Source organism: Piliocolobus tephrosceles, chromosome 10, assembly GCF_002776525.5.
Source record: "Piliocolobus tephrosceles isolate RC106 chromosome 10, ASM277652v3, whole genome shotgun sequence".
NCBI classification, from domain to species: domain Eukaryota; kingdom Metazoa; phylum Chordata; class Mammalia; order Primates; family Cercopithecidae; genus Piliocolobus; species Piliocolobus tephrosceles.
The window spans coordinates 14,706,693-14,723,554 of NC_045443.1; the positions used below are offsets into that span (position 1 = coordinate 14,706,693).

The window sequence follows — 16,862 nt, forward strand, 5'->3', positions numbered from 1 at the left end:
AACAACCAATTCAAGCTCTGATGACCTCGGGTTGTACAATTAATGGTTTCATCCTGTTAGGTGATGTGTTTACCTTGTAGACATCATGATGATCAACAATGTGGTCAAAACTCTTATAGATGTCATTAAGCATGTCCACCACTTCCATGGGGGTGCTGTATTTGCAGATAGTAGTGAAACCTACAATGTCACTGAAGTAGATTGTAACTTCCTCATATAGTTCCGGCTCTACAAAGCCTTTCTCCTTCAGAGACTTTACCACTAGCCTAGATGAACAAAGGAAACAAAATGCCTTCAACTTCAGCAAATTTTTTCTTGTTTCACATAAATCTTTCAGATGGTAGTGATTGTCTACTAGAAATTCTAGAATTTGAGACTTCCAGTGAATTGAGTGAATAGGAAACAAAGAGAGGTTGTTTACATCATATACATGAACATATTACACACATACACATATAATAAATGTTGTGAACACAGATGAATATAAGCAGGTTCAAATTAACTTAGTGTTTGATTATTAGCCCTAATACACATGAACAGAGAACTTTCATACCCTAAAAACTCTCATATATACATACTTGCCCACTTTTTGCTTCTCTATTGATAATCAACTTCTCACAGATACGGCTCTATATGCAGAGGCTGAGGAGAGTGTGGTACTACTGAAATCACCACAGGTATCAGATCTGAATTTCCCAATAAAATTGATAGTTTTACTTTCCTGGAATATGTAACATGGCATTGCTTAATATTACTATGAAATAATTATGAAATTAATATGAAATATTACTATGAAATAATATTACTATGAAAAATTAGTATGCATTTAAAGAACCAGAGTTTATTTGATACATTTTGAACCAGATTTGGGTCATTTAAAAAGCAAAATTAATCATGTAAATAAATTACGCTAAAATTGTAGAAGTCAAATTAAAGCAACTTTTAGAATATCTTGGCTGAATGAGGAGCAACATATCAGATTCAAGATTGAGGGAAGAGAACCAGAAGAAGGGACTCCATACTTGGTGTGCAAAGTTACCTCTTCATTGAGAAAAGGGAGTGGAGGCTGACATGAAGTGGGATGTTCCCTGTCTGTCCTTGGCATCACTTTGTAGTGGCCCTGAGTATGGAACCACTAGAATCAGAAACTGGAAGCTAGGAGGTTCCACAGAAGTCATTGAAAAGAAATCTTTTATTTTTACAGATGAGAAAGCTGAGTTCTAAAAAAGTATGATTTCCATAAGGTCCCACAGCCCATTAGAGACAGAGCCAGGATTAGAACTCAGGAACGCTTCGGTCCCACCCACCAGTCTTTTTTTGCACTATACTCCAGGCCTTGGATATTCAGGGAGATGAGGAAGATTTGGAGGTATGCTGACTGCAGCAAAGGAGGTGGGCTGTCCCAGAAAGAAAACAACCAATCAACCACAAAGATTTCTAACACTCATTTGGAGAACCTCCAGAGCATCTGGAGAAAGCTTTTTAATTGGTGCAATGACAAAACTTGGAACCTTTGCAAAACATTCCTTTGCTGTGGCTTGGATTCCTAGGGACACATCTGGAGTGGTTGTTCTTGACATGCCCTATATAAAGTGCATAGTATTTTGGAGGCTACATAGACGCAATGACAAAATTGGATATTCTGCCATATTTGCAATTCATTGTACTGCTTATATCTGAAAAGTCATATGAGTTTGGTGATATGGTTTAGCTCCATGTCCCCACCCAAATGTCATGTTGAATTGCAATCCCCAATGTTAAGGGAGGACCCGGCGGGAGGTGATGGGATCATGTGTGCAGATTTCCCCATTGCTGTTCTTATGTTAGTGAGTTCTCATGAGATCTAGTTGTTTGAATGTGTGTGGCACCTCGCCCTTTGCTCACTCTCCCTCTTGCTGCCATGTGAAGAATTGCTTCCCTTTCACCCTTCCACCACGATTGTAAATTTCCTGAGGCCTCCCCAGCCATGCTTCTTGTACACCCTATGGAACTGTGAGTCAATTAAACCTGCTTTCTTCATAAATTACCCAGTCTCAGGTAGCTCTTTATCGCAGGGTGAGAACAGACTATTACACTTGGAAAATAGTGTGTTTTCTAGAGAGAGAAACTCATGTTGTAAATAAATGAAGGAAGGGCTGGGACTTAACATGATGAGCTTTGATAACAGGTTGTTGCTGACATAGATAAAATTAGTATACAGAGCACATCTCTTAGAAAGTCTTCCCGTAAGAAAAAACTTCTGGCCAGGCACGGTGGCTCACGCCTGTAATCCCAGCACTTTTAGAGGCAGAGGCGTGTGGATTACCTGAAGTTAGGAGTTTGAGACCAGTCTGGCCAACATGATGAAACCCTCTGTCTACTAAAAATGCAAAAATTAGGTGGGTGTGGTGGCAGGCACCTGTAATCCCAGCTACTTGGGAGGCTGAGGCAGGAGAATCATTTGAACCCAGGAGGCAGAGGTTGCAGTGAGCTGAGGTCATGCCATTGCACTCCAGCCTGAGCAACAAGAGCAAAACTCCATCTCAAAAAAAATAAAAAAATAAAATAAAAATAAAAATAATTATAAAAGAAGAAACTTCTATTTTAATATATTTACCCCAAGGGGTACTGTTCAAATGTTTAGGTGATATCGGGTTCCTACATGCAGTCTTAAATTTATTTGCCCTCTGCTGCACATATTTCTTTTTGATTCTTCTAGTTATTGTTCATGCATGTTTTAGTTTTATCTTGCAAATATAATTTTTACGTGAATAACCAAAGTGAGTTGTGCTGAAACCATGATGTATTATAGCTCCTGAAGAGGCTTGTGTGATATAATCTTTGGAAATCCAATAAAAACATCTACCAACTAGTGGTCCAAGTGGCATATTGAACTAAGGCTAGGAAAACAGCTGAAATGGTGAGCCAGCTGATTCAAATCACTTGAGTGACATTACTGGTTAAAACCACCACCAGTGAAACCCTGGGAAGGCAGCCAGATAACCAGGATATTGTTTTTGTCACAACTCAGCATTAAAGACCAGGCAAGGAATTATGCATTATGTACCTAACATTTATGGAGCTCTGATAGAAATTATCATCCTTGAAGTGAATAGGAAGGGTTCCCTACTGTTCCCAGGGACTCTGAGGGCTCATGGGTTCTGCCCTTCTATCACAAGGTTACGAGACACCACTTGCCAAGTGTCTTCCAACTCCTTTCCCCCAAGCTGTGATCCGCCTCCTAGTTTTCTTGCAGGTGATTTGACTTTCAGAGGTTTGAGATTTTGAGGTCAGAGTTGCTAAAGGAGATCAGGGACTCCAGCTTGGGCCTCTTGCGTAGAATCCCATCTCTGCCATTCACGGGTGACCTTCAGGACATTACTTAGTGGAGTACAAACTGAAACAAGGCTTAGCAAAATACATGCATTTTAAAACCAATAATCTACTGAAGAATATATAAAAGGAAACAAATCCTATATAGGCACAACGAAAAGCAATGCTAGAAGGATATGCTGAATATTTCAGCCCCCACATCAGCAAGACTTGCCTTACCTTGGAAGCAACATAAAGTTAAGTCTGTCAGCCCTGTCCCTCTCTGCCTTGTACAGCTGTGTCCTTTCCTCTACCAGATGTTCCAGGTTTCGAGAATATAGCTGTAGACGTCGGATCAAGGTGTCCATATAGCTTTCATTTTTTTGGTCATGAAAAAGTCTGTAGGTAGTAATAGATAAAGAGCCCTTATATATTATTAAGAAAATATGAACATCCAATAAAACAATGGACAAATATGATGAACAGATAATTAAGCAAAGAAAAATAAAAGCCAACAAGCACAACAAAAAAACTCAACCTCGTCCAGGCACTGTGGCTCATGCCTGTAATCCCAGAACTTTGGGAGTCCGAGGTGAGAGGATCACTTGAGGTCAGGAGTTTGAAACCAGCCTGACCAACATGGTGAAACCCTGTCTCTACTACAAATACAAAAATAAGCTGGGCATGGTGGCAGTACTCCAGAGGCTGAGGCAGAAGAATTGCTTGAACCTGGGAGGTGGAGGCTGCAGTGAGTCGAGATCGTGCCAGCTACTCCAGAGACTGAGGCAGAATTGCTTGAAGCTGGGAGGTGGAGGTTGCAGTGAGTCGAGATCATGCCACTGCACTCCAGCCTGGGTGACAGAGTGAGACTCTGTCTCAAACAAACAAACAAAAAAACCAACTTAACCTCAGGACGAAAATAAGATTAAAAAAGGGAAAACAAATGTTAAAATGATGGTAATCAGTGTAGGAGAAGGAGGAAATACATACAGTACAAAACCTTCCTGAAGAACAATTTGGTAAAAGTCTGTCACAAGCTTTAACAATGCATATACCAATCAGCTTATAACGCTATTTCTGAGAATTATCCTAAGGAAACAATCATGAATGTGTTTAGAGTTAACAACCAAAAAAAGTCACAGTATTCTTTACAAGAGCAAACATTTGAAAATAATCTAAATGTATAACAAAAAAGTAGTTAAAATATGATAGGACAATGGAACATTAACATTCTAATTCGTATCATAAAATACAAATTAGTATTGTTGAACACACAGAAAGACACCCCCTCTGTATTATTAAGTAAAAAAGTCAGTTTATAAAATAGCAAAAATTATAATCTCAATTTTCTTTTTTGAAGACTGATGGTCGCCTATTGGGAAACAGGTGATGTTTTACTTTCTTGCTTGCTTATTTATATTTTCTAAAATATAAAAGAAACAATTTGCAATAAAGGAAAATCTTTTGAAAGCTGGTCTAGAAGTGATAAATGAAAGTGTAGGAGAAGGACTAAGAAAAGCCAAGTCAAGCCTTATATTATCTCCTCAGTACAGACAGCCAGGGTCCTGACACCAGAAGCCTAACTCTGGATTATTTTGTCAGATCAAGGAGACTTAGATGAGATGCCAGCTTTGTGTGACAGTGGGTGGTATGACAAACCTTGGTGCGGAGGTCAGGGAGGAGACACATTGAGTTCTCCTAGCATTGTGAGGATCAGAGATAACGTTCATAATGTCTAAGGCACAATTGAAGGTGCTGAATAAATCAGTTATTTTACTATTGCAACAATAACAATCACTTCTGATCTCAGGAGAAGATGGCCTGCATCATCATCCTCTGGGATGGGGAGAGATGTTTGTTAAAAATCCAGTACAGTTTTGTGCACTACACCAGACCTATGTGACTGAAAATTGCTAGGCTTGGAATGAAGAAACAGAATCTTTTAACAAGTTCCCCAGGGAATTTTTACTTGCAACTGCCAGTACAAAGTCTAGTTGGGTAGAATGGATGCGGGAGCAGGTGTAAGAGATGAAGTTGGGTAATCTTACTCTAGGATGAATTGATTCGATTAAAACAGTTTCTCACCTTTGAATGCATATTTTAATCACCTGGGAGCTATTAAAAATCCTGACACCAGCGTGTACCCCAGACCAACTACATCAGCCTCTCTAGGGTAAAACCCCAGTATCAGTATTTTTAAAGTTCCTCAGGTGATTCTAAGCTGCAGCCAAGTTTGAGAACCACCACACACATTAAAGGCTGAGTATCAAGGACCCAGTGTCTTCAAGAGCATACATTTTATCAGTCACACATAAAGTCTCATCTGGACAGGACAGCGAAGGAGAAAAAAAAAGGGGGGCTAGAATTAATTATTATTTCCTGCTCCATTCCCACAACTGACAGCTTAGTTCTACTACTAATTAATGACCACATGTTCATTAACTTCACTCCACCTCATCTCCTCCAGCTCTAGACTTTTATTCTCATTACGTATCTGAATCTTTTGACCTAATGAGAACTACAGAAAGACCTGGAAAAAATCATCAAAATCATCTTGTTCAATCCAAATTTTCTAACAAGAAAAGTGATACCCAGTAAAGGTAAGTGTTTTCTCCAATGCCCCACAGCAAACTCTTATCAGATTTTCTTATCAATTATAGAAATTGGATTTCCTAACTCTTAATTCAGTGTTATTTTTCTCATTCTGCAGTGTATTAACTGAAAACATGGGTTATCTAGAAATTAATCTCACCAGATAATTATGTACTTTTCTCCCCCATCTTGAATTACGCTCTGATTCATGACATGTCTTAAGTACCTAGGGCCAAAGCTGGAGATTTTAAGATTTTAAGATCCTAAGAACATGCCGACGTTAAGAATTGTTTAGGAGCTTTACAGATTCTCAGGACTCACGCTACGCTTCTAAATCCTAATTACCCACAGAAGGACCCAGAAGCTGTATTTTTAACAGACAAATTTATAATCAGCTAAAGTTTGTTTTTTAATCAGACAAGTTTTGACCTTGAGTATTTAACTTTTCAAGTGATTATTTCCCTGGGAAAATGGTCTGATAGTCTCCATATCATTTTAATGTTATGAAACGGTGTTGGTTGCAACCTGGAATTTTTCACTGGAATAGACATTCTCATTCTTAGGTGCCACTGAATGTCAACTACAATTTTTTTAAAACCCTGAAATTAGTGAATAAAAGTAAACATTTCAACAATACCCAAATATCTTGGCAAGTGTAGTCTCAATTTTTTTGAAATCTGGTCTCTTTTCTGGATCTTCTTCCCAACAGCTTTTTACAAGTAGGTACACCTGGAAGAAAAAAAAAATGGGCAAATTAGCTCAGTGGATAGTAAACTAAATCAAGAGAGAATTCTTATTCTCATTGATGGGAGTGATTAAGCCAAGGAATAGTTTAAAAATATCTTCAAGTCTGTCAATGCGGACAAGAGATCCCCGGCTCTCTGGTTTCAGTCTCAGGCATGACCACCTGCATTATCGTATCCAGTTATTCCCTTGGGTGAAATTAATGAAAAATGTGATACCAATTTAGATGAGGCCAGGTTGATAGGGGAGACTAAGTGAATTTACAAGAGCTTGCAAGGTTTACATTGGAGAGAGAAAAACATAGTGAAGGTGTGGCAGGCCTCCATAACAACTGTTTCAGTACTGACTGCATGGTGAACTTAAATATTAAAAGCCAGTGCCCTTATACAAAGGCTGGAATGTAACAAAAGTCCACCAAGAGTTTTGCGTAGGCCTTTCCTGGGACTTAAAGCATGACAAAACAACAAAGGAATTCTTAACAGGACCCATTTAGGATTAAACAAGTTTTATTGGGGGTCTGAAGAAACTCCCCAGACCTCCACAGAGAAGTTTACTGGGGGTCTGAAGGAACTCCCTAAACCTCTGTGATTTAGCAGGAGACAAGATAAGGGTGATCATCCCAGCACCTGGACTGATTTAGATGAAGTAAACTTACTGAGGCTCTAGAAGAAGGTCTTCAGGACTCAGACCTTAGTTATAGATTAAAAGAAGTTAATCACGTATGTCTTTAATGAATGCATACTTACATGTAGACATATAGAAGGTATAGAAGCTCTGAAAAAAAACTGTAATTTTCAGTTGGTCTGGTGATAATTTCCAGGCCTTCTCCCTGTAACTGGTTACAGAAATAAAAACTCTCTTCCTCCTCAGTTCATCTACATCTTGTTATTGGGCCACGAGAAACATCAGCCCAGCCCTCAGTTTGGTGGGGGAACCAAGGCTCAGGGAGTATGAGGCAAATGGCTCCAAATGAGAATAAAAGCCCTACTGTCCATGGTTCTAACTTATAGCAAACAATAGTATCACCTGGGGAACATTTGCACAATTTCTTATGCCGAAGCCCCACCCTAAGTCATTCTGATTTAATATATTTTGAAGTGGTCTTACTAGGGTTTCCAGATTTAGCAAGTAAAAGTAAAGGACATCAAGTTAAATTTGGATTTCAGACAAACGATGAATAATTCATTAGTATAAGTATGTCCCAAATATTGTATGGGCAAAGGGCAGTCATAGATTTTTAAGCTCTTCAGGTGATTATAATGCACAGCTGCAGCAGAGAAGTGACATGGAGAAAAGGAGGTATGGAGGAAGAGGGAGGGAGACAGGAGGAAGCCTGTGGAAACCTCATCTTCTCTGCTACCACCTGTTTGCAGCTTTTTTTGTTTGTATCAAAATGTGTGGTGAAAACCATTTGTTTTAAATAAAGTTTGTTTTTCAGTCTGTCTAAAAATAAGATCATAAGTGACACTAGATGCAATCCCTGTCCCTGTACTTTGCCTGAACAATTCCCTGGGAGGGAACTAGAGTCGCGGTATAGCCTGTGGTTGCCAATATTCACCACTAGATGATGCTCCTGCCTTGGTAAGTCATCTGCTGACTACCTTAGAGCAGAATAGGCAGAAACAACAAACAACTGGGCCGATCCAGTGCCACAGAGTGAAATACTGTCAGCCCTCTGTCTCCATGGATTCTGCATTCAGGATTCAACCAAATGGGGATTGAAAGTATTTGGAAAAAACAGGATGGCTGTGTCTGTATTGAACACGTACTGACCTTTTTTTTCTTGTCATTATTCCCTAAACAATACAGTACCACAGATATTTACATAGTATTTACATCATATTAGGTATTTTAAGCAATCTAGAGATAATTTAAAGTACATAGGATAATTTATGTAGGCTATGTGCACATAATATGCCATTTTATATCAGATCCTTAAGCCGCTGTGGATTTTGGTATCCACAGGGGTTCCTGGGACCAATTCCCTGTGGACAGAGGGACGACTCTATTGGATGTTTCTGGGGCATTGCTGAGTGATCTAGTTTCGACTCTGTATTCTATTGGCATCAGTTACTTAACATGAAATTTTATTCCTCATTTCTAATTCCAGAACTGTCCAACTACACAAATGAATTAAAGACGATGCTGTTTTCGTGAATAAGGTTTTAAATAGTTGGATACACTCAGATTAGGAAAAAAGGGGCTTGAGAAAGGATATACTGATTGTGTGGAGGAATCCTGGAATTCAGAAAAGCAGGAGGAAAGAAAGGAATGAGGAAAGAAAGGAATGAGGCTAGGAGCAGCTGTATTTCAGAAAGTTGTATTTCAACATACTATTACTATTGAAAAAGAAAGGGAAAGGGAGAGGTAAAATTGGCCCACTCATGCCCTGCAGAGTCTGGCCATAAAACTCATCTGGCAGTGTCTTTGTAAATGAAAGGAAAATGTTTCTATTTTTATCCCACAAGGAACAAAAGATGTTTTTATTTAAAGACCATAAATATCTTAAAATACTTTACTCACTACCTTCTTGGATTATTAAGGTTCAGGTAAAATGCTAAAAGGAAAAATAATTAGAAATTTTTCACAGGGCTTCAAGGCCTTTTTGAGGGACTATTTAAAAAGCAAATGTAAAGAGCTTTTGCTCCATTTCCTTCAGAGGAAGGATAAAATGAGTGAAAGTACATTTCTCTATTCTTTCTAGATGTTGGCACATTTCCTTTTAAATCATTAGATGGTCTTTATAAGTCTAGTAAGTATTCCACATGGACACCTTGTTCATTGAGCTTATACAAATTGAGAATGACCTCCGCCTACTAGAGCCAGTGCCTGTACACACCACGGGGTGGGGACTGAAGACAGGTCTGAGGACAGGTTCACCTGGCTCACTTGCACCCTCCCAGTGCTTCAGCATACCATGCAGGGGACCTAGAGATCTCCTAGCCCAGTCCACCACTGTTGCCGCCTGACTACCCCTTCTGGGGGCCACATAACCTGCTGCTACCACCACAGCTGGTACCCACCAGCATATACCACTTGTGGACCTGCAGACTGGCCTGTCCAGCCTGTCACAGCCACTACCAACACCAGTGCAGACTGCTTGGGAACCAGAAGCTTGTCCTATCATGGCTACTTCCATTACTCACGCCATGCCTGCTGCCCAGGAACCCAGGAATCCACCCACCAGCCCAGGCCACTGCTGCTACTGCTGGCACCTGAGGAAGTTACTTGGAGGCCAAATAATTGATCTGCCTAGACCCACTAACACTGGTACCAGCATAAGCTGTCCTGGGGCCCAAGGACAGCTTATGCTGGCACCAGTGCCTCCAAGGGGCCCTGAGGACCAGTCCACCTGGCATTCCAGTCTTCAACAATATGTCACCACTGCCTCCACTAACAATGACATCCTAACCCACTAGGGAAATAACAGACCCACTGACACTGCTCAAAGATGAGTAAATTATGTGGAGACTACACTACTGCATGCACCCAGAATCAAAGCCAAAGTGCCTCACCCAACCAGTACTATAGATACATCTTCAGGAAAAAAGTCCTCCCCTATGAAAGCAAATGTTAAAATTTGGAAGAAGTAATTGTTACACCAGATGCACAGATATCAACATAAAGACACAAGAAGTATGAAAAAGCAAGGAAATATGACACCTCCAAAGAAACATAGTAGTTCTGCAGTAACAATTTCCAATGAAAAGGAAATTAATAAAATTCTGGAAAAATAATCAAAAATAATATTAAAGGAGCTCAGTGAGATACAGGAGAATAAAGAAAAATAATACAAAGAAAAAAAAAAAAAAAAACGCAGGATATGAATGAGACATTTACCAAAGAAATAGATAACATAAAAAAGAATAAAACAAACTCTGGAACTGAAGAATTCATTCAATAAAATACAAAATACATTAGAAAGCTTCAACAATATGCTTGATCAAGCAGAAGAATTTCAGAACTTGAAGACAGGTCTTTTGAAATAATCCAGTAAGACAAAAATAAAGAAAAAAGAACAAAAAAGAATGAGCAAAGCCTACATGATGTATGAGACGCCATAAAGTGGCTAAATATTTAAAATTTTAGGTGTTCCAAAAGGCAAAGAGAAAATAAAAGGAATACAAAATCCATTTAACAAAATAATAGCAAGAGATTTAGACATTCAGATACAGGAAACTCAGAGATCCCCAAATAGATATAATTTAAAAAGTTCTTCTCCATGGCACATTATAGTCAAATTGTCAAAAGTTAAAGAGAAAATTATAAAAACAGCAAGAAAAAAAGCATCTGGTTTCTTATAAGGAAACCCCCATCAGATTAACAGTGAATTTTTCAGCAGAAACCTTACAGGCCAGGAGAAAAGGGATGATGTAGTCAAAGTGTTGAAAGAAAAACCAAATTTCAGTCAAGGATACTATATCCAGCAAACTTATCCTTCATAAATGAAGAAGAAATAAAGGCTGTCCCAGACAAGTGAAAGCTAGGGAAATTTATCGCCACTAGACCTCCTTTACAAGAAATACTTCCGGGCGTCCTACGCCTGGAAGTGAAAGGATGACATCTACCACCATGAAAACACATGGAAGTATGAAACCCACTAGTAAAGCAGTCACACAAAGAGGGAAGAGAAGGGTCTCAAATGTTACCACTACAGAAAACCAGAAACCATAATGATAAACAAGGGAAAGAAGGGAACAAAGGATGTATAAAACAACCAGATATCAATTAATCAAATCAAAGGAATAAGCCCTTACATCATAATAACCTTGAATGTAAATGGATCAAAATTTTCACTTAAAAGATACAGACTGGTTGAATGGATTTTTTAAAATGACCCAACTATAGGCTGCCTACAAGCAATTCATCTTGTCTGTAAAGAAACATGTAGACTGAAAGTAAAGGGATGGAAAGATATTCCCTGAAAATGGAAACCAAAAGCAAGCAAGAGTAGCTATACTTATATTAGATAAAACAGACTTTAAGTAAAAAACTGTAAAAAGAGATAAAGGTCATTATATAATGATAAAGGACTCAATTCAGCAAGAGGATATAGCAATTCTAAACATATGCACACCCAACATTGAAGCATACAGACATTTAAAGCAAATATTATTAGATCTAAAGGAAGAAGTAGATTCCAATCTAATAATAATTGGGGACTTCAACACTCTCAGCATTAAACAGACCATAAAGACAGAAAATTAACAAAGAAACCTTGGATTTAAACTGCACATTAGAACAAGTGAACCTAACATTTACAGAACATTTCATTCAATAGCTAAAGAATAAACATTCCTGTGGTCAGCACATGGAACATTCTCCAGGATAGACCATATGTTATGATACAAAACAAGTCTCAACATATTTATAAAGAACCAGAGTTATATCAAATATGTGCTCAGGCCACAATGGAATGAAAGTAGAACTCAATACCAGGAGGAACTTTGGAAACTACACAAATATATAAAAATTAAACAGCATGCTTCTGAATGACCATTGAGTCAATAAAGGAATTAGGAGAAGTTTAAAAAAATTAAAACAAATGAAAATGTAAACACAGCATACCACAACCTATGGGATACAGCAAAAGAACTGCTAAGAGAGAAGTTTATAGCAATAAATGCCTGCATCAAAAAAATAGAAAAATTTCAAATCTAACAAGGCACCTAAAGGAATTAGAAAAGCAAGAACAAACCAAACCCAAAGTTAGTAGAGGGAAAGAAATAATAAAGGTCAGAGTAGAACTAGCGAAAATAGAGGTTGAAAAAATAACACAAAGGATCATTGAAACCAAAAGTTGTTTTTATGAAAAGATAAATAAAGTCAATAAACCATTAGCTGGACTAACCAAGAAAAAAATGAGAGAAGATCCAAATAAACAAAATTAGAAATTAGAAAAAGACACAAAAACTGCACAAAAATGTGAAAGATTATCAGAGACTATTATGAACAACTATATACCAGCAAACTGAAAAATATAGAGGAAGTGGAGAAATTCCTGGATAAATGCAATCCACATAGACTGAACTAGAAAAAAATAGAATAACATAGAATACATGAACAGACCAACAATGAGTAATGAGACTGAATCACTAATAAAAAGTCTCCCAACAAAGAAAAGTCCAGAACTGGATGACTTTACTGCTGAATTATGCCAAGCTTCCAAAGAAGAACTAACACTAATTCTCTTCAAACTATTCAAAAAAATTAAAGAATAGGGAATTCTCCCTCATTCTACAAGGCCAGCATTACCCTCATACCAAAACCAGACAAGGATACAACAAAAAAGGAAAACTATGGGTCAATATCTCTGATGAACATAGATGCAAAAATCCTCAAAAAAAAAAAAAATACTAGCAAACTGAATCTAACAGCACATCAAAAAGATAATATGCCATGATCAAGTGGGATTTATCCCCAGGAAGCAAGGATGATTTAACATATGCAAATCAATAAACATGATACATTACATCAACAGAATGAAGAACAAAAGCCATATGATCATCTCGATTGATGCAGGAGAAGCATTGATAATATTCAAGATCCCTTCATAATAAAAACTCTCAAAGAACTAGACATAGAAGGAACATATCTCAACATAATAAAGGCCAGCCATATATTACACACCCACAAAATAATAAAAGCCATATATTACAAGCCTGTAAGTATCACACAGAATGAGGAAAAGCTGAAAGCTTTCCCTCTAAGAACTGGAACTAGACAAGGATGCCCAATTTCACCTCTCCTATTCAACATAGTACTGAAGGTACTAGCTAGAGCAATTAGGCAAGAAAAAGAAAAGGCATCCAAATCGGAAAACAGGAGTCAAATTGTCCCTCTTTGCAGATGACATGATCTTACATCTAGAAAACCTAAAGACTTCGCCAAAAAGCTCTTAGATATGATAAATTCAGTACAGTTGAAGGATATAAAATTAACATACAGGCTGGGTGTGGTGGTTCATGCTTGTAATCTTAGCACTTTGGGAGGCCAAGGAGGGCAGATTGCCTGAGCTCAGGAGTTCAAGACAAGCTTGGACAACATGGTGAAACCCCGTTTCTACTAAAAATATGAAAAAAAAAAAATTAGCTGGGCTTGGTGGCAGGTGCCTATAATCCCTGCTACTTGGGAGGCTGAGGCAGTAGAATTGCTTGAACCGGGGAGGCAGAGGTTGCAGTGAGCTGAGATCACTCCACTGCACTCCAGCCTAGGCAACAGAGTGAGACTGTCTCAAAGAAAAAATTAACATACAAAAATCAGTAGTGTTTTTATATACCACCAATAATAAACTCAGCAGGAAAGAAATCAAGAAGACAATCCCATTTATAATAGCTACAAAAAAAAAAAAAAAAAAAAAACCAAAAAACAAAACAAAAAAAAAACCCACCTAGGAATAAATTTAACAAAGAAGGTAAAAGACCTCTACAAGGAAAACTACAAACACTGATGAAACTGAAGAGGACAAAAATAAATGGAAAGATATCCCATGCTCATGGGTTAGAAGAGTTAATATCACTAAAATGATTATACTGCCCAAAGCAACCTATAGATTCAATGTAATCTTATCAAAATACCACGGTCATTTTCTCACAGAAATTGAAAAAACAATCCTAAAATCCATATGGAACCAAAAAAGAGCGCAAATAGCCAAAGCAATCTCAAGCAAAAAAAACAAAGCTGGAGACATAACATTACCTGATTTCAAAATGTTCTATAAAGTTACAGTTACCAAAACAACCTGTTACTGGCAAAGGAACAGACACATAAACAAATGGAACAGAATAGAGAACCCAGAAATAAATCCACACATTTACAGCCAACTGATTTTCAACAACGGCTCCAAGAACATACAACGGGGAAAGGACACCTCATCTCTTCCCATATACAAAAATCAACTCAAGATAGATTTAAGACTTAAACAGAGGACAGGAAACTATGAAACTATTAGAAGAAAACATAGAGAAAAAGACTTTAGGACATTAGTTTAGGCAAAGACTTTATGGCTAAGACCTCAAAAGCACAGGCAACCAAACCAAAAATAGACAAATGGGACTACATTAGACTAAAAGGCTTCTGCACAGCAAGGGAAACAACAGAGTGAAGAAACAACGTGTTGAATGGGAGAAAGTATTTGCAAACAATCTGACAAGGGTGATGTTCCAGAATATACAAGGAACTCAAACAACTCAGCAGTTAAAAAAAATTCCATTAAAAAGTGGGCAAAACTCATGAATAAACATTTCTGTAAAGAAGATTTATAAATGACTAACAGGAATACGAAAAAATGCTCAACATCACTAATCATCAGGGAAATGCAAGTCAAAACCACAGTGAGCTACCATCATACCCCAGTTAGAACGGTTATTACTAAAAAGCCAAATAATAACAGATGCTGGCAAGGACGCAGAGAAAAGGGAACCCTCACACACTGCTGATTTGATGGGAATGTAAATTAGTATAGGTACTATGGAAAATAGGATAGAGATTTCTCAAAACACTAAAAATAGAACACCCATATGACCCACCAATCCCCCTGCTGGGTATTTATCCAAAGGAAGAGAAATCAGTGCATCAAAGGATGCCTGCACACTCACATTTATTGCAACACTATTCATAATAGCAAAGATACAGAATCAATTAAGTGTCCATCAGTGGATGAATGGAAAAAGAAAATGCGGGCTGTGTACACAATAGAATACTATTTAGCCATAAAAATAAGGAAATCATGTCATTTGCAGCAACACATGTGGAAGTGGAGGTCACTATGTAAAATGAAAGGCACAGAAAGACAAATATCACATGTTCTCACTCATGCAGGGGCTAAGAACGTTGATCTCATGGAGGTAGAGAGAATAATGATAGCCAGAGACTGGGAAGGGTGTAAGTAGGGGAGGAGATGAATGAAGAGAGGTAGGTTAATGGGTACAAACATATAGTTAGAAGGAATAAGTTATAATGTTTGATAGCAGAGTAGGGTGACTACAGTTAACAACAATGTATTGTATATTTCAAAACAGCTAGAAGAGAGGACTTGAAATGTTCCCAACACATAGAAATGATAACTACTTAAGGTGATGGCTCCCCTAAATACATGACTTGATCATTACACATTCTGTGCATATGACAAAATATCACATGTACCCCACAGATATGTACAAATATTATGTATCAATTTAAAAATAGAGAATGAGGTCAGGCGCAATGGCTCACACCTATTACGTAATCCCAGTGCTTTGGGAGGCCAAGGCAGGTGGGATTGCTTGAGGTCAGGAGTTTGAGACCAGCCTGGCCAACACGGTGAAACCCCATCTCTACTAAAAATACAAAAATTAGCTGGGAATGATGGCAGGTGCCTGTAGTCCCAGCTACTTGGGAGGCTGAGGCAGAAGAATTGCTTGAAGCTGGGAGGCTGGGGTTGCAGTGAGCCAAGATCCTGCCACTGCACTCCAGCTTGGGAGACAGAGCAAGACTCCGTCTCAAGAAAAAAAAAAAAAAAAAAAATTACAGAATAAGATGTGTGCTTTAGAAGCCAGATCATTCCTGAGTTGGAGAGTGGTGGAAGGGCATGGGGAATGTGGTAGGCTGAGGCTGGCTCCCAAAGGCATGCTGCGTCCTAATCCCTGGATCCTATGAATGCTACTTTATTTGGAAAAAGAGCCTTTGCAGATATAATTAAGTTAAAATTATTGAGATGAGGTGATTATTCTGTATTTTCTGAGTGGACCCAAATGCAATCACATGTGTCCTAATAGAAAGGAGATAGAGGGAGAATAGACCGAAGGGAAGCTGTGACCAAGAGGCAGAGATTCAATTGTGTGGCCATAAGATAAGGAATGTTAACAGCCATCAGAAGCTTCTGGAGGAAGTACAGAATGGATTAGCCCCTTAGCTCTTCTGGAGGAAGTGTGGCCTTGCTGAGCACTTGATTTCGGACTCCTAGCCTCCAGAACTGTAAGTGAATAAATTTTTGTTGCTTTAATCCATTACATTTATGGTAATTTTTATAGCAGGCCAAGAAAACAAATACAGGAAGATATACTCACTTCTAGCTCCTTTTCCTCTGCCGTTTCCAAGAATAAATCTGGGCGGAAGGGTTTCATTCCATTGGAATTTTCCACTCTGAAAATCTTCTCTGGTTGAGTAAGAAAATTTTAAATTACAAAGAAGAATACAGCATGAAGAAATGGAAGGAATTTCAACAGAAATCCAGTTGGTTAGCTCCCCTGGATGGC

The 16,862-nt window shown here is 38.2% G+C and overlaps 1 protein-coding gene across 1 annotated transcript in view; it reads right to left on the reverse strand.

The window, feature by feature from the left end:
- Window positions 1-16,862, reverse strand: part of GUCY2C (guanylate cyclase 2C) — an 83,845-nt gene that overhangs the window by 9,195 nt on the left and 57,788 nt on the right. Inside the window, exons 19-22 of the mRNA XM_023226143.1 lie at window positions 16,674-16,762; window positions 6,521-6,612; window positions 3,532-3,690; window positions 74-266 (exon numbers count right to left, since the gene is read on the reverse strand). Coding sequence (XP_023081911.1) covers window positions 74-266; window positions 3,532-3,690; window positions 6,521-6,612; window positions 16,674-16,762 — 533 coding nt within the window. The remainder of the gene's footprint in view (window positions 1-73; window positions 267-3,531; window positions 3,691-6,520; window positions 6,613-16,673; window positions 16,763-16,862) is intronic.